The 24,199-nt window shown below is 36.6% G+C and overlaps 1 protein-coding gene across 2 annotated transcripts in view; it reads left to right on the top strand.

Moving 5' to 3' along the window:
• Positions 1-9,009: 9,009 nt before the first annotated feature.
• Positions 9,010-24,199, top strand: part of ANK3 (ankyrin 3) — a 541,984-nt gene continuing 526,794 nt past the window's right edge. For both annotated transcript variants that reach the window (XM_078345893.1, XM_078345894.1), the window contains exon 1: positions 9,010-9,486. In XM_078345893.1, the coding sequence (XP_078202019.1) occupies positions 9,424-9,486 (63 nt within the window). In that variant the 5' untranslated portion in view covers positions 9,010-9,423. The remainder of the gene's footprint in view (positions 9,487-24,199) is intronic.

Below are 24,199 nucleotides of genomic sequence, written 5' to 3' on the forward strand. Positions count from 1 at the left end.
ATAAGAAATAAATATATTTACATTTTATTTTATGTAGTGTATTATACAAAAAGTAATATGTTTTAGGGATTGGAAGCCAACATGGGAAAAGGCTACAGCTTGTCCACGGCCACATAGTGACCCTGAGGTGGTACATCTACCAGTCCCACTGGGCCTTGGTGATCTTGGCCTCTTCAGCCCTTTGCTCAGCTCTGGCACATATTAGAGGCTTAATGAATATTTGTCAAGTTGGACTGGGAATGGGGAAGTCTAACTATATGAGGGCATCATTGAGTTTCAGACAAAAAGAGGAAGGAAAATTCAGGAAACAATTGGAACTTCAGTAGAAATGCCTCAGGAAGATGTACTGCCTCAGGGTCACTTTGTGGCTCTGGACAAGCGGCAGCCTTTTCTTTCTTTCTTCTTTTTCTTCTTCTTCTTATACACTAAGTTCTGGGATACATGTGCAGAACCTGCAAGTTTATTACATAGGTATACGCATGCCATGATGGTTTGCTGCACCCATCAACCCCTCATCTCCTAATGCTATCCCTCTCCCAGCCTCCCACCCCCTGACAGGCCCCAGTGTGTGATGTTCCCCTCCCTGTGTCCATATGTTCTCATTGTTCAACTCCCATGTATGAATGAGAACGTGCAGTGTTTGGTTTTCTGCTTCTGTGTTTGTTTGCTGAGAATGATGGTTTCCAGCTTCATCCATGTCCCTGCAAAGGACATGAACTCATCCTTTTTTATGGCTGCATAGTATTCCACGGTGTATATGTGCCACATATTCTTTATCCTGTCTATCATTGATGGACATTCGGGTTGGTTCCAAGTCTTTGCTATTGTGAATGATAAGCTGCAGCTTTTTCTCATGTTGGCTTCCAATTTCTAAAATATATTCCAACAACTCAACAGCAAAAAAGCAAATAACCTGATTAAAAAATGGGCAAAAGACCTGGATAGGCAGTTTTCAAAAGCAGACATAGAAATGGCAAACAGGCTGTGTGTGGAATGATTGGTATCCCTAATTATTAGATAAATGCACATCATAAACTACCTTTATATTTTGATGGTGTGCGAGAAATGGCCTCCTGAGATTTCTGTGTTAATGCTGTCTCTCACACCACATCAAAATGTAAAATGGGGTTTCAGTTTTTAGATAGAATAATACTTCAGTGTAGGACAATGTCCAGCATGACACAAAACTCTGTAACTCTGTTGCTCGTCAATTCATTCAATTCATTAATTCAGATGTTATTTATAATGCACCTCTTCTATACCAGGCCTTGTGCTGCCATCTAGGATGTATATATGAGTTGATATAAGCTTTGTGCCAGGAGCTTACAGGCGATTCATGTTTATTAAGTTTCAGAATATTGTACTGCACCAGAATATTGGGGGTAGCATTTTCAAAGATGATAAAAGTTTGCCAGGACATAGAGGTGATCTTCTTTGATTACTGTGCTTCTCCCTTATAGGTAGAGAAAACAAACTTGTAGTTCATTTCTTTCATATTTTTTCTACCCTTCAAGCCTGAAAACTGCCTGGACAGCTGGGCTAGCCCAGATTCCCTACGAAGGTGTTCTGTTCAGTTGTTTGGGGACATTTTCAGTTTCTGGGTGAGCATGTCTTTAGTTTGTAAGTAAAAGTCAGTGTAAAAGTTGGGTTTGTTTAAGTAAAAAATAATTTATATGCTATATTACAAGAATTAAATAATAAAGAATAACTGTATACTGAGATTAATTATCTGGAGAGCTTTCTGGATAACTTTGGAGGATTTTATAGTGAATAATTCCAGAGGATAAATAAATTTTCATACAGAATCATATAATGATTGTCTCAAGCTAACTTTAATTTATATGTAAAAATTCTTATTTTAAAATTCTTTTATAGAGGAGGTTAGAAAAGGGCAACGTTTGAATATGTTTAAAACAGCAGTGGTAGGTTTGAATTAGCTAAAGACGGTATACAAAAGAAATCGTGCTGTTTATATGCTGGCTGTCATCTGAATAGGACTTTATAGAGACTTATTAGATATCACTTATGGCTCCCCAATTACTATTCATTTGGAATAGCGGCTGTGTGTTCTTTACTCCTCTGTTTCAGAGGCTTAAAATTAAATCCATCCTCCTTGATTATCTTGATAGACTGAGCATGGTCATGAAAATAAAATTCACAAAATAAGAAATAAGAAATGAAAGTTATTAGCAAATGTGAAGAATGTAAAGAAATATGAAGAGTGTTCTACCAACCAAAGCAATGCAAGTTAAAACACAACATAGTATTTTTCCCTTATCAATTTGGTAAATATGACAAATGATTGTTGCTAACTTATGATAATGTGGTTATAAGCAAACACACATCCTTATATATCACTGAGGAATGTTTAGATTGAAAATGAATGATAAACTCCAGAGGAATATCATTTTCACTGCTGATCCTGATAGGCTTTTCTGAATCATTTTGCCATATCTTAAATGTATGAATCATTTAAGATTAGGGGCATTTTGTGTGTCAAAAACATCAATATTACAAATAATTAAAGGGATACTTATAAAAGGATTGACGTTGTCCTGCAGTCCCATCACTTTAAGAGGAATGCATGTTCTCAGTCATTTGACTGGAGAATCTTGGGTCAAGGACCATGACAAATCCAGAAAACTATGTGGCAATCAGTATAAACTTATTTTAGAACTAAGGATGTTACCTTAACTTTATACTTATGACTGCCAACTAATCTGAGGGATAATAACGACATGATGAAAATATCATTGGCTAGAACCTTGTCCTGGTTTTAATATCAGTACCATTTTTGATCATGGGCCTGAGGCAATATTTTGATGTCACAGGTGAGGGGACAGCTCCTTAGAACAGCTTGCATTCTCCATGATCTTCAATCCACAAACTCCCCACTTCGGTAACTAATTCCTCTTTCATTGAACTGTCTCCTTTATTTATTTATTTTTTTGCCACTAGAAAAAATTTTTAAGCTCATTTTTTTCTTCTGTTCCTTGAACAAATGATTTCAGGCATCTATGTCAACAATTATTAAACAAAACCAAATAATAGGTAGGAGAGATGGAAACATACTCATCATTATATCATGTTGATTTTAGGCAAAGTAGCATTAAGATTAGAATAAAGTTTTAAGATACTAGAAAATATCATTTCAGGTAAAATTTAAAAAAACTAATTTTATCCCTTTTATTTTAGGAGATAAACAAATAAGGCTCTTGATAGTTCTATGTTGTTGGAAAATGGAGAGTTGCTAAGTTGCTATGTTGGATGGATATTTGATAATAAAGAACTCGAGTGTAGCTGTATCTGTCCATCTTTTGTATGACTTTTCACAGCAATGAAAGAAAGCCAGGCAGAACTACTGACCCCATTTCAGTACTCAAATCTAAGCAGCCATGTTTCATAGTCATTTTAATGTGAGCATTGCTGGAGATTACCTTTTACAAAGCAAGGGACTATCTTTAGATGCTATCATCATGGTTCTCCTTTACTATTATGAAGTAAAACATATGAATTTAGGGAAGATCAAAGGAATGACTTACCAGCTCCTCACCTCACAAAAGAACGTATATCTGTCATGTAAATATTACTGGGCATCTAAAGAATATTATTAGCCTAGTGAAAGAAAATTACACTCCTTAGAAAACCATTCCAATGAAAATGTAAAGATTCAAGGAAGTAAATAAACAAAAAGCAAACCACCCATTTGCCAGTGTTGTCTCTTGGAGCATTCTGTCTCTCCCTATTTTACTAATGTACTTTTATTATATCATTGTATTTTAATGAGAATATGGCTGAATAACCAGGAAAGAAAGAAAACTCAGAACAAAACTGGAAAATCTTGCTATGGACCTGCTTGAAGGGTTCAGTGCACTGTCAGAAATGGATCTAGCTTATCAAAACCATACTGTTACAAACAGTGTTGTTTACAGTTAAGCTACGTTTAAAAAATTCTATCTTAATTTACAAATGACCATTAGATATGGCAAAAATCATTGTAGGTATTTGAGGTTGGGTTGAAAATTACAACTCAATTCACAATCTCGTTCTGCTTCACCTTATGCCCCACACCTACCTGAATTTCCAGTTGCTATAAGAAGATGGACCAATGTCACTGTGATCATTTTTCAGTATGAATACTCAAAGAAGAAGGCTAGAATCCTGAATATATAGAGCATGTTTTTTCAGATGCTTTCATCACATTAAGAATACCAAGACGTTGTATAAAACCTAATGACTTTTATACATACATGTGTTAGTCTGTTTTCATGTTGCTGATGAAGACATACCTGAGACTGGGTATTTTATAAAGAAAAAGTGGTTTAATGGACTTACAGTTTCATATGGCTGGGGAAGCCTCACCATCATGATGGAAGGAGAAAGGCACATCTTACATGGTGGCAAACAAGAGAGAATAACAGAACTTGTGCAGGAAAACTCCCCTTTATAAAACCATCAGATCTCATGCGACTTATTCACTAGCATGAGAACAGCACAGGAAAGACCTGCCCCTATGATTCAATTACCTCACACCCATTCCTTCCATGACACGTGGGAATTGTGAGAGCTTGTAGGATTCAAGATGAAATTTGAGTGGGGACACAGCCAAACCATAGCAATACAATTAAACTCTGATGCTTTAGTATTTGTACATCTTTACTATGGCCTAGAAGTTTAGGGCCCCAGGAACATCACGTGAGGTAGTGGACAAGCAGGAGAATGATAGAGTACTGGTGGTAGTGGTGGAACTAACTCCAAGACCATCCTTAGCCTAAGGCGATGTAAGCTCTGTGAAAAGAAGAATGGCCAGTTTGACTTAGGAAGCAGCCACCTATTTCTGCTCACTCTCTTTGTCCTGTTCCCTTCTCTGATGGCATTCACACAAAGTAGTGCAAAGTAACCCCACAGTGAAGTTTTCATGAAATGCACCTGATGGAGCCTAGTTCCTTTTTTGTTCAAATTGAAAGTAAATGCATATCTATTAAGGACAAGTTTGTTTACCTTTGAATGTCATCTCAAATTTCACTCCTAACTTGACATTCTCTGGGAGATACTGGGGTAGTGCAAAGAAGCTTCAGAGCAGTTGCATCTGGTCCCAGCTATGCTATGAACTGGCCAGATGACTCAGGGAGAACCCTTCCCGCAGGTGGCGGAAGAGGGGACAGCACCTTAGTGTTTCACTCAGCTCTAAAGATTCCCCAGTTTTCAGAAAACAGCCTATTTGCCTATGGATTTGTCTTTCACTTTACAAGTATTTTAAACATTAAGGAATGGTATCAAGGGAATGCTGTTGGTAATATTTAGTAACTATTTTAGCTTGCCAACTAGCAGTGCAAATTACAGTAAGTACATGACGTCCTAACCTTAAAAATAAAATTAGCCTGTTCATATAGGTATTTCTGCTGAACTTCAATGGAAAGTTGTTGCTTCATTTTGTTTTGCCTTCAATATAATATACATATATGTCAGTCAAACAACTATAATCAGTGTTAGTGTTTGCAGGTGAATGTTTGCAGAAGATAGCTTCAAAAAATTTGCTTCCTAATAACCCCAACCCTGTTATTATTCCTATGGCAAGCTACTTTCTGTTTTAAAAATAGATCTGTTCTACGAGACTTCAGTTGGCTTTGGTTGGTGTCCTCTTATGCGAGTTATTTAATTTAAAAATAGAATGGTCTCAGATCTGTATCAACTAGTTTATGATGGCCTCTATCTAGAGTAAACCCCAGTGTAGGCAGTGAATTCTGTGGAGTAAAGTTCGGGAACTTTATAATCCAGTCATGCTTTCCTCTTTGGTGAACTAATAGAGTTTCGCACCCAAACTGATATTTTCTACGTAATCAGCTTATGTTTTTTCTTAGGTTAAACTTAATTATTCCCTCCAAGAGTTGAGGGAATTTTATAATTTGGGTGGAAAAGAGATTAATGCTTCAAAGTCGTTAACATTTAACATTTTTGAAACAAGTAATCAATCACCCCTAGACTGTTTTTAGGTCAATCAAATTACTCTTTTACACAAAACAGTTTTAATTTAAAATGCACCTTTGGCCATATTAAAACAATTATTATTTCTTGGAATTCATATTTCCAGAGTGGAGGTGTAGCAAAACATCATTAGATAATAATAAAGTAATACTTTTTCTATTAAAGGTAAGTTGTTTTAATTTTTCAACCTTTAAATAAAATTAGTCCTATTTTATAAAGTGAAGATATGTTTTTACATTGTTAGAAATTAAATTACCATTGATTTTTGTGATGATTTAAGGCCTTAATTCAAAGACGGAGGCTCTTTTTCCCTTACAGAGTTTCAGAGATGTAATTGTTTCTTTTAAAAAGTCTGAAACCTATCAAGTTACAGAAAGTGGACATAAAACATGTGATATGCCACATAGTTTTATTATTAAATTATAAATTTAAATGATACATTTTGCAACCTAAGTAATTTTACCTATTTTAAACATATTTTTCAAAATTGTGTTTTCTATAAGACCTAATTGGACAATGTTGGCATCTTGAAATATTATTCAAAGTTACAAGTTCCTCATCAGGAAGAATAATTCCTTCTTAAAATGACCTTTTGTAGAATTTGCCATATACTCCAGTCTTTAAAGGTCCTGTTTTTTCCCCTCCAACCAGCAGAGAGCACTTTAGCCTGTAATATGAACATTACATATACAAATGAATACAGTCAAGATCATGCTTTATCAAAGAAATGGGCAAACAAAACTACCTTTAGTCACAGGTTTATTCATTTCCTGTCAATTCATGTTTATTCCATCAGTTTCCTAAAATTTGCATTCATTTAAACAGATGTTTATAGTTTAAAAAGAATTTTATAATGACATTTTCTTCAAACACATTCTTGTGCTATGTCCTGGGCCAGACATACCGTGTTAATTATATTTTGTATATTTTATAATCCCAATTAACTTGTAAATTTTTATGTGAATGAACTAAATGTAATCTCAATTTTTGTACCCCCTCAGTTGTTTTTGGTTTTTGTTTGTTTTTAAAGAAAGAGGGCCGTGGCTCTGTGGATACTCAGTAAATAGTTGTTGACAAAGGCTTATTGTGGGAGGTAAACCCTACTGCCTGGAATCTACTATAGACAAATTCCTATAGGTGGATATACTATCTCTGTTGCTTGCTTAGTGAAAAAGGCCAATATTTAGGTGGGAATGTCGAACTGAATTCACCTGCTTAGACTCTTCAGTTTATGAAGAATTTGTATAAAGCACCCATCTCATCCTCATCCTTCAGAAGACACACGACTAATAAACAAGGTGCAGCTGATTGATGTCAATGAGTGGTAGAAGCAGTAAAGGTACTGCCAGTTCCCCTGACTTCCCTGTTTTGAAGATGAGCAAGGGTTGAATCACTGAAGAACTTGAAAGGTTTATTTTGCTATATTGAGATGCCCTACCTTTTATATTGCATGACAAGAGGAATGCTATTGAATAGCAGCAGAAAACGGAAACTATGGTTAAATAGCAGTTCAGTGTCTGAGCAGAAATGTGGGACATAGGGATTAGATGCCCAACACCATTCAGAATTCTGGCCACCCAAGACTTACTGAAATGTGTATTATTATAATTAATGCACACACCTCAAATAGAAAGTAGCTCAAATAGCTGCCCTATAGTTGATAAAATCCATGTGGCTCTCTAAGTGTGTCAATTGTATCCCTATGCTTGACCTACTCAGCCCTGAGTAAAGCATCTAAGCATCCCTCATACTCATGTCTTTCTCTGGGACTGGTGGTCCAGGTGTAGGGGAAGGAATGTTGGTTGAATATGGGCACAAATTCCCCTTTGTATGATAGGTAAAAAAATGGGGACTATTTTAGCCTAAACAGATTTGTCCTTTTGGTTTAATATTTTAATATCATCTCCTCAAACCAATGTTAAGTTCTCCTACACATAACACTGAAAAATTAGCCCTCTGTGACTTGTTTTTCCCTGTATGGGTATGTTTTGTATTCATTTGAATCCCATTTCTCCTGGAAAAAAATGTTAATATTCATTTGAATGCTATGTCTCCTGAATAAAAATGTTAGAGTGAGGAACTAATATGATTTATCCTGGCTCCCAGCCCCTAGGAGTGGACCTGAACCTGCTCTCCCCTTCTTTCTCCTGTTCCCACTTGTTACCCTACTCCCACCCTATACCTGTGTTAGTTATCTGCTCAAAGTACTCTGTCTTCATCTTAGTAGTTGTCTGTGGTGGCTCCTAGATCCTTAATCTTTCCTGAATCAGAGTGTATCTGGCATGCTTCTAAAGATGCTTTAATGACAGCTCGTGATAGTAATTTGGCTGATTAAATGGATGGAAGGTGTGGTGAGGGGGTTTCCACCCAGATGTGAAATACCCCAGATACTCAGAAAATATCCATATTCCTGGGGCTCAGGAGGGTGTGCAGCAGGGAGCGTGGGCACAGTGTGTGGCCAGGGCAGCTGGGGAGTGTGTAATGTGATCTGAGACCTGCACTGCCCTGAACACAGTCAGGAAGCACGGAATGTTTCTGCCACAGAGACAGCAGCCTTGCTCTGATTATTTCCTGAATATTCTGGAGGGTTTCTTGTTGGTTGATTGGTTGGTTGGTATATTCATGGAAGGAAACAAATGATTATGAATCGTGGCAAATTGGGTATGGGGCTTTCCGTCATTAACCCTTCATTAGAAATCCTTAGGTGAAGATTGGCAAATACCCCCATTTTTTGCAAGTCACATTTAAATAAAAAGTAATCATGGAGAAAATCTAGCCAGTGATGTGACTTCTCTAGTAGTAGTAGGTCTCTTTTATTGTTTGAATCATTGAGTGTTTTTTTTTTCAAACCAAGTAACCTGATCTTTTATCACTCTCCCGACTGCCTCCTCCGGTATGCCCTGATGCATTCAACACATGTGTTAGTATGGGAGGCTAGCAGCACAGAGAGCAATTTACATTCAGCTTCCCAGCCTGCTAGAAGCAGCAAATCAGCCCCTGGGAAGGCTTCGGAGACTTGTCAGCAGTCTGTAGCTTATTTCTGTATGTGTGAGGGTGTGTGTGTGTGTGTCTCTCTCTCACCATTTCCAGGCTGAAATCACTGTGGAGGAACAAGCAACAAAGTCTTGTCAGGACCTTATCTCAGGGTAACGATTAGTTAAAAATGAAAGGCTAAAATATTGATTTTTCTTTAGAAGAGTAATTGACTGTTTGATGTAGAGAACACCCAGTTTCTTCCTGAGGAAAGCTGAACAGGGCTACATTAGCAGCCCGCGTCTCTGACAGCAGCAGGGGCTGGGTTGAAGCAGCGGCTGCTTTGCCTGGGGAGCACCCGTAAATGGACTTTGGTCTCAATGCTTTGACTCTTTGTCGTGGTTTTGGATGTTGGAATACTGGCGGTGATCTGTCTTTTATAAACTCACCTGATTTAAAGGAAAGATGAGTGAAGAACCAAAGGAGAAAAATGCAAAACCTGCTCATAGGAAAAGGAAAGGAAAAAAGGTAAGAAATGAATAAGCAACATGTTCTCTTCATTGTTCTCTGGCTCTGGGGAGGAAGTGATCTTTAGTCTGGATTTTTAAGAGATTGGCTTTAGATTTTGAGAAGCTGCTGGAATCAGAATGCTTTTGTTTTTCTGGTCTATTAATGGGTGTGTTCTATCTTGGAGGAAAATCACAACTCGGATACATTGCTAAAATATTTAAACAGTTAAATACAGTCATTTAGGTTTCACTGAAGTGGTGTGTTTTTCATAGTGATATTCAGGATTATTAAGTAAACACATGTCCTAATTATGTGGGTGGGTGTGTTTTTTTTCCTCCTTTAAATTTTACAGAATGCTTGGTAATCAACAGGGTACACTTACTAATGCATATTATTATGGTATAGATATTTAGCTTTAACATACATTTTAAGGTAACTTAGAGAAACCTGTGGTTATACTTTAACATTACAGCATGGAGGTGAACTCCATTTTAATTATTGATCACTTTATGGCTGACAAATCTCAGGTTTGCATTCAACCCTGCAGTCATACAGCCATATGTCTAGTTTGTCTATTATAATCCATAAATTTAATGTTGTTTTCCATGTAAATTGAGGAATCATCAATATATAAATGGATGATTATGGTAAACCTGTAGATTCATTTTGGTTTTCTTGAATATGTATATCTTCAAATGTGCTTCTAACTTTTTAATACATTTTGAAATGGGGAAAAAAGATCATTCCCTAGATCTGTCATTTGGTTTTGATCCATTTTGGTTTATAAATTGTCCTGGTTTTAGGGTGTGCCACCAATGGAAAAGACGGTTGGACATCTGTAACAAAGAAAAACAAATCTCTAAAATAGGATTATAGCTCATAGATGTTTAAGGAGAATGTGTGCTATATTTTAAAATCTATAGTCAAAATCTTCAGATATAATATTTTAATTTCCAGGACTCTTATATATAATTTTACCTCTTTAAAATGTTTTCTTGGCCCAATGTAATGTATTGCTCAGACAGTGGATAGAGAATGGTTGCTTATAGTAGAGAAAATAAGGATTTCAGCTACTCATGGAATATATCAGGCATTTAAAAAATGTTCATAGTCTGTTTATTATTAATTAAAAGATTAATTTGAATATGATGTTCTTAAGAGACCTACGACCAGCAGACTGTTCTGAGGTCACGTCTGTGTACATGCCAACATTCTAGGGCAGTGGTTCGACGTCTTCCAGATAGCGAATCTGTGCAGACTGGTTTAAGTCAGACTTGACTTCTTGCACATTGCCTCGGCAGGGGTTGATGATGTTGCAAAGGTGTTAGTCTGATTTCCCAAGGGAGCAGGTCTCAGCTGCACAGCACAAATGATTTAATGCTTAGCATAGTGGCACTGGTCTTAAAGAAAAAAACTGTCAGGTTTGCTCATGTTTATGAGATATGGATTTAAGTGTCTGACAGGCTCCACCATGATTCTGAACACAGAGTGTCATAGAGAGCCCAGACAGGCACATGGGCCACGACAGTGCAATCCAGATTAGAGTGAGCAGTGGCTGGATTCACTGTAAATTATTGAGCTTTTATGTGGAATCCTTTAACATGGGCATTTTTTTCCCTTCTCTCTCTACCTTGAAATTTTCCCAGCTGTGTTCCATGTCTCCTTATATGAGGTTATCCTGCTCAGAGCACAGTATGAAGTCAAATGCTTTGAGCCCTTCTTCCTTCATTTCACACTCTCCCAACTGCTACTAGGGCACTCTTAATGAAAGCTTTGATCATCACCCTCTGCTTGCTCAGTGAATACCAAATTCCTGACCATAGGACTTGAAGCTCTCCGCAGTCTAACCTGTACCAACATCTCAGGTTTTCCCCAAACCTCATCATACTTCATACACATCTAACTCTATCCAGACCAGGGTTTCTACTAGTCCCTGAATTAAATCATTCTTCTAATGCTTGTTCTTTGTTAATTGAGAATGCATTTCTGTGCCAGCCCACTGGGTGACATCCTACCCATCCTTGAAGGTCAGACCCAGATCTTGCCCTCTTCTTGAAATCTCTTGATTCGCCTAGTTGGAAGTTAGTCTTCTGGATGAACACAGCACCTTATACTGTCTGGACACTTAAAACATTCTGCTTCTTTCTCAAGCTGTTGGATACCTGCTTTATTCTCTTGACCAAATTGAACCTCCTGATATTTTCCTCCAAAAGCACTCAGCATGCTGCCTTGCATGCATTTGGCGCTAAATAAATGTCCCATTGAATTATTTCTACCAGCTTACTGATCAGAGTTTACTAAGAATTTTCAGTGTTAGAGCAGATACATATCAAAAATAAGATATCTTTCAAAGAAATAGGCCTTTTCTCCCCATGTTTTCTGGAAAAAGGATACAATATGTTGTTGCTGAAAAAATATGTATACATATATATATATCTTTTTATTCTGAAGCAAATATTCCAGAAGGTTTCTGGGTGCTCCAGTTGACTTATACTGAAGCAGGGGAGGGTGTGGCCAAATAAAAGCATTTCAGGTGGGAAGTACATGCAACCTGCCAAACTCTGTGGCAACAAGCTCCCCAAGCATTCAAAATACTTCCTGGTGACATATGGAATTATTTTAATACAAAATTTAGTGTGACATCATTTTCTGTAAAAAACAATCTATCTTAAAATGGCCTTTAAAATTATGTGTTGGTGTTGAGTGTTTTCGGAAGAACAGATCACACGCTTAGGGCATTTGAGTATAAAGTCTCTCTTGAGACATTTAATATTGAGCCATCAAGATAAATGTGATGGAATCATATTATTTCTCTGTTAGCACATAGTATTTTTGTATTTTGATCAGGAATATAATGTTTCAAGTTGGTGTTAGAAAATGTTTTTTCTAATAATTTTTGTATTTTGTTCTAGACTGTGAAGAGGGTATCTGTGTGTATCCACATCCTATAGCTGTTTATCTCTCCTTATGCTAGTTATGAAAGGATTTGCTTAAAGAGATGTGGGTGCTCTTCTAGTCTTGCTTCCTACTTAATATCTTGTCTTGAATAGATTATTGAAACTCTTTATCTATAAAATGGGGATCATGTACCTGAGGCAGCTACTTGGGACATTAGGAAAGTAAAATAAAAATAATTAGACCATATTTTTAAAAGAGTTTTTAAAACAATACACCTAACCTCAAAGTGGTCATGATGATGGAATTTCAAGCTTGATGTAGAGTAACTGATCCTATAGAAGAGATGATACAGGAGAACATATTGTCCTCTCTGAAATACTGTAGAAGTGCTTATTTTAACCAGCTACCAAGGATAAAATGTAGGAAATGACACAGAGATTTTATTTCTTTAGCATCTGTATTAGCTTGGGCTGCCATAAAAGAAAAATACAATAGACCAGGTGGCTTAAACAACACAAATTTATTGTCTCACAGTTCTGGAGACTGGATGGCTGTGATCAGGGTGTCATCATGGTCAGGTCCTGGTGGGGACACTCTTCGCAGCTTGCAATGGATCATCTTCTTGCTATGTGCTCACATGGCCTTTCCTCAGTGTGTATCTTTGGAAGGAGAGGCATCTTTTCCTCTTCTTTTACGGCCACCAATCCTATTGTATTAGGACTACATCCTTATGACCTTATTTAACCTTAGCTATCTCCTGAAACCCCTGTATACACATTCAGTTACATCGGGGGTTAGAATTTCAACATATGAATTTGGGAGGTTGAGGGGAGACACTATTTTTTTCCATAGCAGCATCCAAAGAAGGGTGTACTATCCAGGCTCACAACTTAGATGTACTTAATATATCATGTGATAGTGACTGAAATTCTTTCTATTAATCCAGTTCACTTAGCAGATGCCATGTAGGGGAGAGCCTTCAATTACGGGGGCCAGAGCCAGCCACAGGCATACCTGGGAGATACTGTGAGCTTGGTTCCAGACCACTGCAGTAGAGCAGATATCACACTAAGCAAGTCATGCAACTTTTTTGATTTTCCAGTATAAAAGTTATGTTTGCACTATGCTGTAGTCTATTAAATATAGTCTATGAGTATGTGTGTATTTTTTATGCCTTAAAAGAAAATGTACATACCTGAAACTTCTGCAAGTCTTAATCTTTTTGTTTGTGGAGGTTGTGGAGATTCTTTTTTTGACGCTGATGGGTAGTAGTTGCCAAAAGTTGGGGTGGCTGTGGCAATTCCTTAAAATAAGACAACCATGAAGTTTGCCACATTGATGAACTATTCCTTTCATGAAAGATCTCTCTGTAACATGCAATGCTATTTGATAACATTTACTAAGAGTAGAACTTTTTTCAAAATTGAAGTCAATGTCAATCTCACCACTGCTTTATCAACTAAGTTTATGTAATACTCTAAATCTTTTGTTGTCATTTCAACGGTGTTCATATTGTCTTCACCCAAGAATACACTCCATCTCAAGAAACCACTCTCTTTAATCATTCATATGAAGCAACTCCTCGTCCATTCAAGTTTTATTATCAGATTGCCACAATTCAATCACATCTTCAGGTACTTAGTTCTCTTGCCATTTCCACCACATCTGCAGTTACTAATACTTCCCATGTTGAAGTCTTGAGTCTCCAAAGTCATCCATGAGGATTGGAATCAACTTTTTCAAAACTCCTGTTAATGCTGATATTTTGACCTCCTCCCAGGAATCACAAATGTGCTTAATGGGATCTAGAATAGTGAATCCTTTCCAAAAGATACTCAATTTACTTTGCTCAGACCCATCAGACAAACAACTACTAATGGCAGCTATAGCCTTAGAAAATGCCTATCTTAAGTAATAAGACATGAAAGTTGAAATTATTCCTTGATGATGGGCTGCAGAATGAATGTTGTATTAGCAGGCCTGAAAACAACATTAATCTGCTTGTATATCTCCATCAGAGATCTTGGGTGACCAGGTGCATTGTCAATGAGCAGTAATATTTTAAAAGGAATTTTTTTTTTCTGGCCAGTAGGTCTCAACAGTATGCTTAAAATATTCAGCAAACCATGCTATAAACAGATGTACTGTCATCCAGGCTTTGTTGTTCCATGTATATATCTTAAGCAGAGTAGATTTAGCATAATTCTTAAGGGCTCTAAGATTTTTAGAATGGTAAGTGAGCATTGGCTTTCCCTTAATGTCACTAGCTACATTAGTACCTAACAAGAAAGTTAGCATGTCCTTTGAAGCTTTGAAACTAGGCATTGACTTCTCTCTAGTTATGACAGTCTAGGTAGCATCTTCACCCACTACAGTATAAGGCTGTTTTGTCTACATTAAATATCTGTGGTTTAGTGTAACCACCTCCGTCAGTTTTCTTTGCTAGATCTTCTGGATAACTTGCTATAGCTTCTAAATCAGCACTTGCTGCTTCATTTTGTACTTTTATGTTATGAAGACAGCTTCTTTCCTTAAACCTCTTGAATCAACCTCTACTAGCTTCAAACTTTTCTTTTTCATTTTCCTCAACTTTCTTGTTTTCACAGAATTGCAGGGAGTTGGGGCCTTGCTCTGCAAATGTTGTGGCCAGTTTTCGTTTGTTTTGTTTTTAAGAGACAGGGTCTCACTCTCTGTTGCCCAAGCTAGAGCACATTGACATTATCATAGCTCACTGTAGCCTCGAACTCCTGGGTTCCAGAAGTCCTCCACTTTAGTCTTTCATCTGGGATCACAAGTGTGCTCTACCACATCTGGCTGACTTTTTTTATTTCTTATGGAGATGAGGTCTCACAATGTTGCCCACACTGGTCTCTAAGTACTGGCCTAAAGTAATCCTCCCCTCTTGACCTTCCAAAGTGCTGGAATTACAGGTGTGAGTGCCACCATGCCTAGCTAGTGTCTGGTTTGATCTATCCACATCAGTCAGACCTTCTCCTTACCACCACTAAGGCTATTTTGCTTTCTCATCATTTGTTTGTTCAGTGGAGTAGCACATTAACTTATTTCAAAAACTTTTTTTTTTTTGCATTAATAATTTGGCTCACTGGTGAAAGAGGCCTAGTTTTTGGTCTGTCTCAGCTTTTGGCATGCCTTCCTCACTAAGCTTAACCATTTGTAGCTTTTGCTTTAAAGCAGAAGATGTGTGGCCCTTCCTTTCACTTGAATATTTAAAGGCCACTGTAGGGTTATTACTTGGCTTAATTTCAATATCGTTGTATCTCAGGGAATAAGGAGGCCCAGGAAGAGGGAGAGAGAAATAAGAACATGTCAGTGGAGCAGTCAGAACGCACACACACATTTATTAATTAAGGTTTCCATCTTATATGGATGTGGTTTGTGGCTACCCAAAATAGTTACAATATTAATATGAACTTCAAACATCATCAATCCCAAATCACTGAGACAGATATAATAATAAAGAAAAAAATGGAAATATTTTGAGAATTACCAAAACATTACCCAGAGGTACAAAGCAAGCACACAGTGTTGGAAAAATGGCACTGATAGACTTGCTCATTGCAGGATTGCCATAAACCTTTAGGTTGTAAAAAAAATGCCATATCTGCAAAGCACAATAAAATGACGTATATTGGTATGTTAAATCAATCTGTGCAGAAAGTGTTAAGGGAACCAAATAAAGCTGAATTCATGCTTTATTGGTGGCAGAAAAGAGTGAGCAGTAAATTCCATTTGGAGAATGAAGTCATAAAAGGATAGTTGAAGGCACGCTTGCATTGAGATTAGGAAGATAGGTTTTCCAAAATGACAGAGGGTAAGAGCATTCCAGTTAGAGAGTGTAGGATGAGAGAGAGAAAATAATTCAGAGCTGCCTGGTGTAAGTTTATGAATCTAAGCATTGGTTTGTATATTTGGACTATAGAGCACAGGGGTGAGTCATGGCAAGATACAATAGTAAAGAAGAAAACAAGGAATCTTAGCTAACAACATCATTTTTGTTTTGGGGTTTCCCAGAAGGCTTTGAGCATGGAAATATTGAGGTCAGACATACTTTATAGCAGGGGTCTGTACTTTATGACATGGACTTTTATTTATTTGTGCCCTGCTGGGAACTGAGCCATACAACAACAGGCAAGTGAGCATTACAGTCTCAGCTCCACCTCCTGTCAGATCAGTGGCAGCGTTAGATTCTCATAGGAGTGTGAGCCCTACTGTGAGCTGCAACATGCGAGGGATCGGGGTTGCATATTCCTTATGAGAATCTAATGCCTGATGATCTGAGGCAAAACAGTTGTATCCTGAAACCATCTCCACCATCTGTGGAAAAACTGTGTTCCACGAAACTGGTCTCTGGTACCATTGGGGCCCACTGCTTCGCAGGAAAATGTCCCAACTATTTGGTAGAAAGGCCAGGTCTTTACTTTTGTACCATCATCTATCTGGTAGGACTTTATGTTCCATTGGACCGTGGACCAGAGTATACACTTTCCTTGTGAATGATTACTGAAGACTTGGTCCCTTGAGTGTTTCATTTAGTGATTATTTTTTAAGGGGAAATTGGAGAAAAATATTTATATACTTAGGATTTTACTAGGTAAGGAATCACACTACAGTGAGTTTGCTTATTTTTTAGAGAATGTCAGAAAAAGGATTTTCACTATTTCAGCTCAGCTGCCTTTTCCATCTTAAGAATAAAAACTACCTTACTTTATTTAAACTAGTTTTGATGGTTTGTGTTTCTTCTAAGGGTAGATTGCATAACTTTATCTCATTCCTTCTCTTTCTACCAGGCCACCATGGCTTTGCCTGATGTGTGAGAGCTGTACTTGTTTCTTCTCTGATGAAGCTCAAATTATTCAAACATATATTTATTTTTTAAGGGAGAGTCAAAGGAATGTCCATTTCTTATTTTCATTCACTATTCCTAATGCTGCTGGAATGATTTTGCTGTATTCTTGTCTGGTTCTGGAGTCTTCATTAGGGTGTCTTGAACACACCATACCCTCTTACTAAGTTGATTGTGTGCTGGCAAACTTTGAGCACACAGCAGTTATATTGACCTGTAATTTTCATTCTTGTGTTTGGACATTGCTTAATTTGCTTACTACTGCTCTACAGGCAAATAACCTTTTGCAGTCTTTTGTTGTTGAGCAGGTGATTTGAGTAATTGTGTGCTGAGCATAGTCACATGTTCAGTGCATTGTTACTTCTAATGATATACTCCATATCAAGAGGCATTTTAATTCTTTTTAATTTTACTTTATACTTCATTGTTGAATTTTTTTCTCTTAGTCTCACATAGCTAGAACTTTTTAAAAATTTATTTTCTACTTGGCTGTTAATTTTATTTTTATAAATGCTATCCATTTTATAGTCAGTAATCATTCAAAATGATCAATGTCTTGTGCACCCACATCCATGAAACAGAAATTTTGTCTCCTTCAGTAATTAATTTGAAATGATTCTTTTTGAACTTAGCATTGAAATGTGCTTATTTTAGTTCAGATTTTCATGTTGTCTTTGCACAAGCTAGTTGCACACTCGGAACTTTCTTTTTATAAGGAGGCATTGGATGTACCTGGGATATTACTTCTTGATATCAGAATTTCATAAAAGGATAGACCTTTAGTTTAATATCACCTTTTAAAAATCAAACAGTGAGATTTTCTTCAAACTTTTTCTTAGAAAAAGGATGGAAAAATATGATTAAATTTATTTTATATATAGTAGCCTTGGGGCATAGACTCTGAGCATGGCTTTAGATTGAAAATTGGTTTGCAGTCCCCTTCTCCACAATTTCAAAATCCAAAATGAAAAATTGAAATTTTTTCCTTAACTTCTTTGGCGGCAAAAGCTGACCTGACCTGAACACATTTGGCAGCAAAACCTGATCTGACCTTACGTGAAGCTATTTATAGTCTTTATTCATCCTACTTAGTGTGAGTATTCATGTTTTCCTGTAGAAGTAAAAATTCTTTGCTTATGGGATATTGCCCCAAGACACTGCTGGGGACATTCATAATATTTATACATACCTTTCTAAGATGGAAAAGTTCTGAATTGCAAAGCTTTGCTGGCTGCAAGGATTTCAGAGCATGGGTTGTGAGTCTGTATTGAGTTCTGAGCTGGGACTGGGAGCCAGTAAGGTTAGCTTGGGGTGAGGAGAAAGGGGCTTGTTTTTGTCTTTAATAAATTCCAGATAAAGTGGTGCTCTGTAATGACAAGCACTATAGCAAAGGTCTGTAATGAAGTTTTCAGTTTTGTAGAAAAAGATATTTCCAGAAGCACCCAACAGAAAACTGCTTACTTGATAATAAATCTGAACATTTGGACCAGGTGGTTTTCAGGCTAATATTTATAAAGTTTGTTTTCATTTTTTTTCAAACCCAATGAATTTAATGAATTGTGACATATCAATAATAAAAGAAAAAAAGGGTCCTGATTACTATTTTGGATATTCTTTATATTTTGTTGTTCACAAGCATTTGATGAGGTCATAAAAAATAACTCTGGTATATATTTTCTGAAAGCAAGGATATAGACTTTGGGGAAACCATTGTTTGAATCATTGTACCTGCTCGACAAGAAAATAATGTTAATTATATGAATGAGAATTAATATTGCATGATTAGCACGTACAATGACTTTGTCATCCATCTTAAAATTCTCATCTATGCTATGGCTTTTATGCAACTTAATTTTAAGTTATCAGTGTATTTTTTTCCTGTGTGTTAGATGGTATAATTTATTCCGTGGCTATGTTAATAGCTAAAAATCTAAAAATTTCTTTCAAACTCTATTGATTTTACAATGTTTGTCATTGAAATCTTCTCTTGTCATAGAGGAAGTATCAGAAACAAAGCATGTTTAAAACATGGCGAAACCCCATCTCTACTAATAGTACAAAAAATTAGGTGGGCGTGGTGGTGCGCACCTGTAGTCCCAGCTACTTGGGAGGCTGATGCAGGAGAATCACTTGAACCTGGAAGGTGGAGGTTGCAGTGAGCCAAGATCATGCCACTGCACTACAACATGGGAGACGGAGTCTCCATCTCAAAAAAAAAAATGCTGCCTTAAGGTTGCTATATATTAACTGGTATCTCTAAAAATATTGTTAACATTTTTAGAGATACCAATTAATATACTAGCTTTAACAGCACCTGTAAGAAAAATGAAACTCTAAAAAAAAATTAAAAATAAAAAAATTAAATTCTAAACCAATTATGAAGTTTCAGTGCATGAGAAGAGTTTAGGTAGTGAAACTTGGAATATTAAGCAATTTGCTTAAAACTTTCATCTAATTCACTAGTCTTTTAAGTTATATGTTCCATGAGATATGTTTGTCTGGCATTTCTACCATGTGTGTGTTTAAAAATAAAGTGTAATTATGCAAAACTATTTAACTATCTGTTTTATTGTTTTGATTCTCCTCAATGCCATACCATTGATTCCTTCAACAAATATTTTAAGCACTTACTCTTCTAGGTGCAAGGAACACATGAGAGAACACGACAAACAATAAACACACACAGTACATGACTAATAACTGTCACTAGTTATCACTAGTTAAAATTACACAAGAGGCTGCTACAGTGGAGAGAGGTTAGGGCTCAGACACAACTCAGGATCAGGGTGGCCAGGGAATCTGGTGGAAATGATGACTCTTGAGTGTGAGTGTGCTCAGTCACCACAGGGACTTGGTCCACTCTGGAGAGAAGACTGCAGAAGAAAGGAAGCGCTTGGGAAAAGGCCCTGTGGTGCTCAGTTTCGGAGAAAGAAGCATCATTTGATCTCATAATGGACTCTCCTAGTTGTCATGAACGTAAGAGATTTCTTCACACAGCCCTCACATGTTTCTTTTTTCTTCCCAGAATCCAACCAATGTTTTGTGAATTTTAAATGTAAGGAAAAATATTTTAGGGAGTTAGCTGGGCACCCATGATACCTGAACTGTACAGCATCCTGTGAATTTTTGCTGAGTGAGTGAATGTTGAACTTTTATTTTACTTTCCACTCTCCTTGCAATGCTTCTCATTGTTAGCCACTGTGACTCATGTACATGAGGAATTTAAAAACATCTTGCAGGAAACCACATCTCTCAAGCCTCCATGTAACAATTACTTAATTTGGTACACTGTCTACTCGACAAAATAGAAATACAAATAAAGGTGCACATCAGAAATTTTAACCTTGATAAGATGCTTACACATGATAATTTTTGCAAATGATATAAATGAAGCCTGTGAAATATTTCCTTAGAATACGGGCTGCCACTCATGCATTTGTATCATATTTAACATTAGCATTTGTGTGTCCTTAGTAAAACATTAAGCAATAATTATAGCAAACCACACTAATTCCTTGAAACAAAGCTTAACCTCTGGATAATTTATTTGGGAACATTGTACAATTTTCCCTTGTTATTTTCATGACACTAACTTACTTAGTCTTTGCATATGGTGATTTTACCACTAGATAATTTATCTTGGCATTTTACAATATTGAAAAATTTCTTTGGAATATTTTCATACTATCTTGAGTGATAGTTTCTATGTTTTTCAAGCCAGTTCCTTTTAACATGGGAACATCAAAAATACATGCACAAGTTGAACTATGGTGGCCTATTAATGAAAAAGATTTTATGTATAATTACAGGTAATTAAGTGAATCATGTATTCAAGTAAATATTTATGAATTGACTTCAAAGTTTTTTTGAAGTTAATTCAAAAGCTACTGTGGTTGTAATTTGATGGATTCTCATCCCTATCTCCCAACAGAGATGTCTATTAGAAATTTAATGGATTTCCTTCTACTACAAATGTGGGGTTATTTCACTCAATCTGTTTTGGACAAATAGAGAAGCCCAGGAAACAGCTTGGTTTGAGATATTTGAAGTTCCCGTTCTGACCCATTAAGCAGAGCTGTTTATTCACCATTGTTCTCTATAACTTAAAGTTAAAAATTAAATGTCTTAAAGTTAAAATTAAAAAAAATGTATAGAGCATTTATAAAGTTAGACTAGCAATATGTTCTAGATTCCAGCCTTTTTTTAAAAAAGAAATTGCTAAACATGGCTTTTGATGAATTATGTGAACAAGCTTGAAATAGGTGCTAGTACCAACTTATACCAACACATTAGTCCTTAACTGAGACATTTTCACTGTCTTTCATAGAATTTTGCTATTTTAGGAAATTTCTAAAACAAAGCTCTAAAAATGAAGGAGTGACCTCTATATTATCAGAGTGTAAAAACTATAAAATATTATATTTAATTGCTTATATTAATGACAAATTTTCTTTTGATAGTCCACTTGGTAAAAGTGCTTTTAACACGAGTCCCTTATCTTTTTAAAAAGGCTTTTTGGAGGTAAATTCTAGATACTATAAATAAGTTATAAATATGCCAATTATATTTTTCTACCTACTTACCTACCTACCTACCTACCTACCTGAAACAGTCTGTGTCACCCAGGCTGGAGTGCAGTGGTGCAATATTGGCTCACTGCAACCTCTGCCTCCCAGGTTCAAGCGATTCTCCTGCCTCTGCCTCCTGAATAGCTGAGATTATAGGCACCCACCACCACACCTGGCTAATTTTTGTATATTTCACAGAGATGGGTTTTCACCATGTTGACCAGGCTAAATATTTTTCTGTTTAGATGACTAATGTACTGATGTGGTTGTATTAAACTAACGTGTTAACATATGTCTTTTATCTGCTACTTATAGAGCTTTTCCAGAATCTTTAACATGGAGATTCTTCTAAAAAAATTTTAATCATAAGCTTGTGGTGGAAAAAGAATTCTCTGCATGGTGACCTGGAAAGAGCAGAGATGGAATCACATGTATTAGAGTTTGAATTCTGTACCACTGTTTTAAGAGCTATTCAAAATTTAAATTACTTAAATTTTCTAAGTCCTTGTTTTTATAAAATAGGGGTATTTTGCCTAATAGACTTAATATAAGGGTTAGAAACAATATATGTCAAGCAACTAGCACGGTTTTTAGCAAAAAGTAGGCATACATGCATTAAAATGAATGAAATAATGGCATTCACAGCAACTTGGATAGATTGGAAAGCATTGGTCTAAGTGAAGTAACTTAGGAATGGAAAGCCAGACATCATATGTTCTCACTCCTAAGTGGAAGTTAAGCTATGAGAATGCAAAGGCTTACCAATGATACTATGGACTCTGGGGACTCTGGGGAAAGTGTTGGCGGGGTGAAGGATAAAAGACTACACAGTGGGTACAGTGTATGTGGCTTGGGTGATGAGTGCCTCCAAATCTCAGACATCACTTCTAAAGAGCTTACTCATCTAACCAAACACCACCTGTTCCCCAAAAACCTATTGAATTTTTTTTTAAGTAGGCATAGAACATATAGTAGCTATTGTTCTCATTAGTGTTAAAAGCGTTGCTAGCATAAGAATAGATTTTGTGCTGCTTATCACCTGTGAAGAAAACAAACTTGGGGTCCTATAAATACAGTTTCTTGTCTCTGAAGTCAGAATTTTTGCCATCCTAATCTGACTGGCTTTATTTCCTTCTTTACAAATCAGAATAATTTGTTCCATGATGGTAAAATTAATATGTAATGTTGATTCCTTCCTCCCTAATAAGAAAATTAGAAATTTGTCTTCCAAGATGTACAAACATTATTGCTTTAGAAAATTATATATTTACTAAATCTCTAGGGATATTTTGATTCTGGAACAAATTTATGAAACATACTGAATTATATAATCATAAAAATTGGCAGAGATAGTTCTTAATATATTTGTGTAACATTAACTTCTGATGATACACGTTAGCTAGGATTTGGATTATTAACATTAGTATATTAGCATAATAGTGTATATTTTACACATATTTGTGTTCTAAAAATCCTTGGCACTGTTGTTTATTTAGGAGGAGGGAATAGGGTAGCATATAAGAGAGAACTGTGCACTGAGGCTTCAAAGTCTTAGTTATTTGTCTTGGCTCTGATGTAATAGTAGCAAGAGGCAGTGTGCTGCAAGGAATATGAGATTCAGAATCAAGTGATATGAAATTTCCCATTGCCATTTATATGGCCACACACATACCTCACTGTTTTCTGCTGCGAATATCTAGCACCTATTTCAAATTGTTACAATCTTACACACTGAAATTGCCACAACTGTTTGTACTTTTAGACTATATACATAAAAATATAAAAATATTCACTGTGTTTACTGTGACATTGAACTGAAACTCCCATTTTCTAATATCAGAAATGCAGTTGAATGAGATGATACTTGTGACCCTTACGGGTTTTAAGAGTCTACTCTAGGCCGGGCGTGGTGGCTGAAGCCTCTAATCCCAGCACTTTGGGAGGCTGAGGTGGGTGGATCATGAGGTCAAGAGATCGAGACCATCCTGGTGGTGAAAGAGATGGTGAAACCCCGTCTCTACTAAAAATACAAAAAATTAGCTGGGCATGGTGGTGTGTGCCTGTAATCCCAGCTACTCAGGAGGCTGAGGCAGGAGAATTGCCTGAACCCAGGAGGCGGAGGTTGTGGTGAGCCGAGATCGCGCCATTGCACTCCAGCCTGGGTAACAAGAGTGAAACTCCATCTTAAAAAAAAAAGAGCCTACTCTATAAAAGATATCGAAGTCATCTTTTCAAAGCAATGGGTAATAGGTGGGGTTTGATGCATTGCTGTGTGTTTGCTGAAAAAGGTGCAAAGGCCTAAGAGAACCTCTTCTTGGTAGTTGCTGTCTTCCATTCAACATCTAACATTACAGTGCCTCTGATGATACAGCCACCTTGTTTACTAAGTTGTATTCTGATT

The sequence above is a fragment of the Callithrix jacchus genome, chromosome 12 (assembly GCF_049354715.1).
Source record: "Callithrix jacchus isolate 240 chromosome 12, calJac240_pri, whole genome shotgun sequence".
Lineage (NCBI taxonomy): Eukaryota > Metazoa > Chordata > Mammalia > Primates > Cebidae > Callithrix > Callithrix jacchus.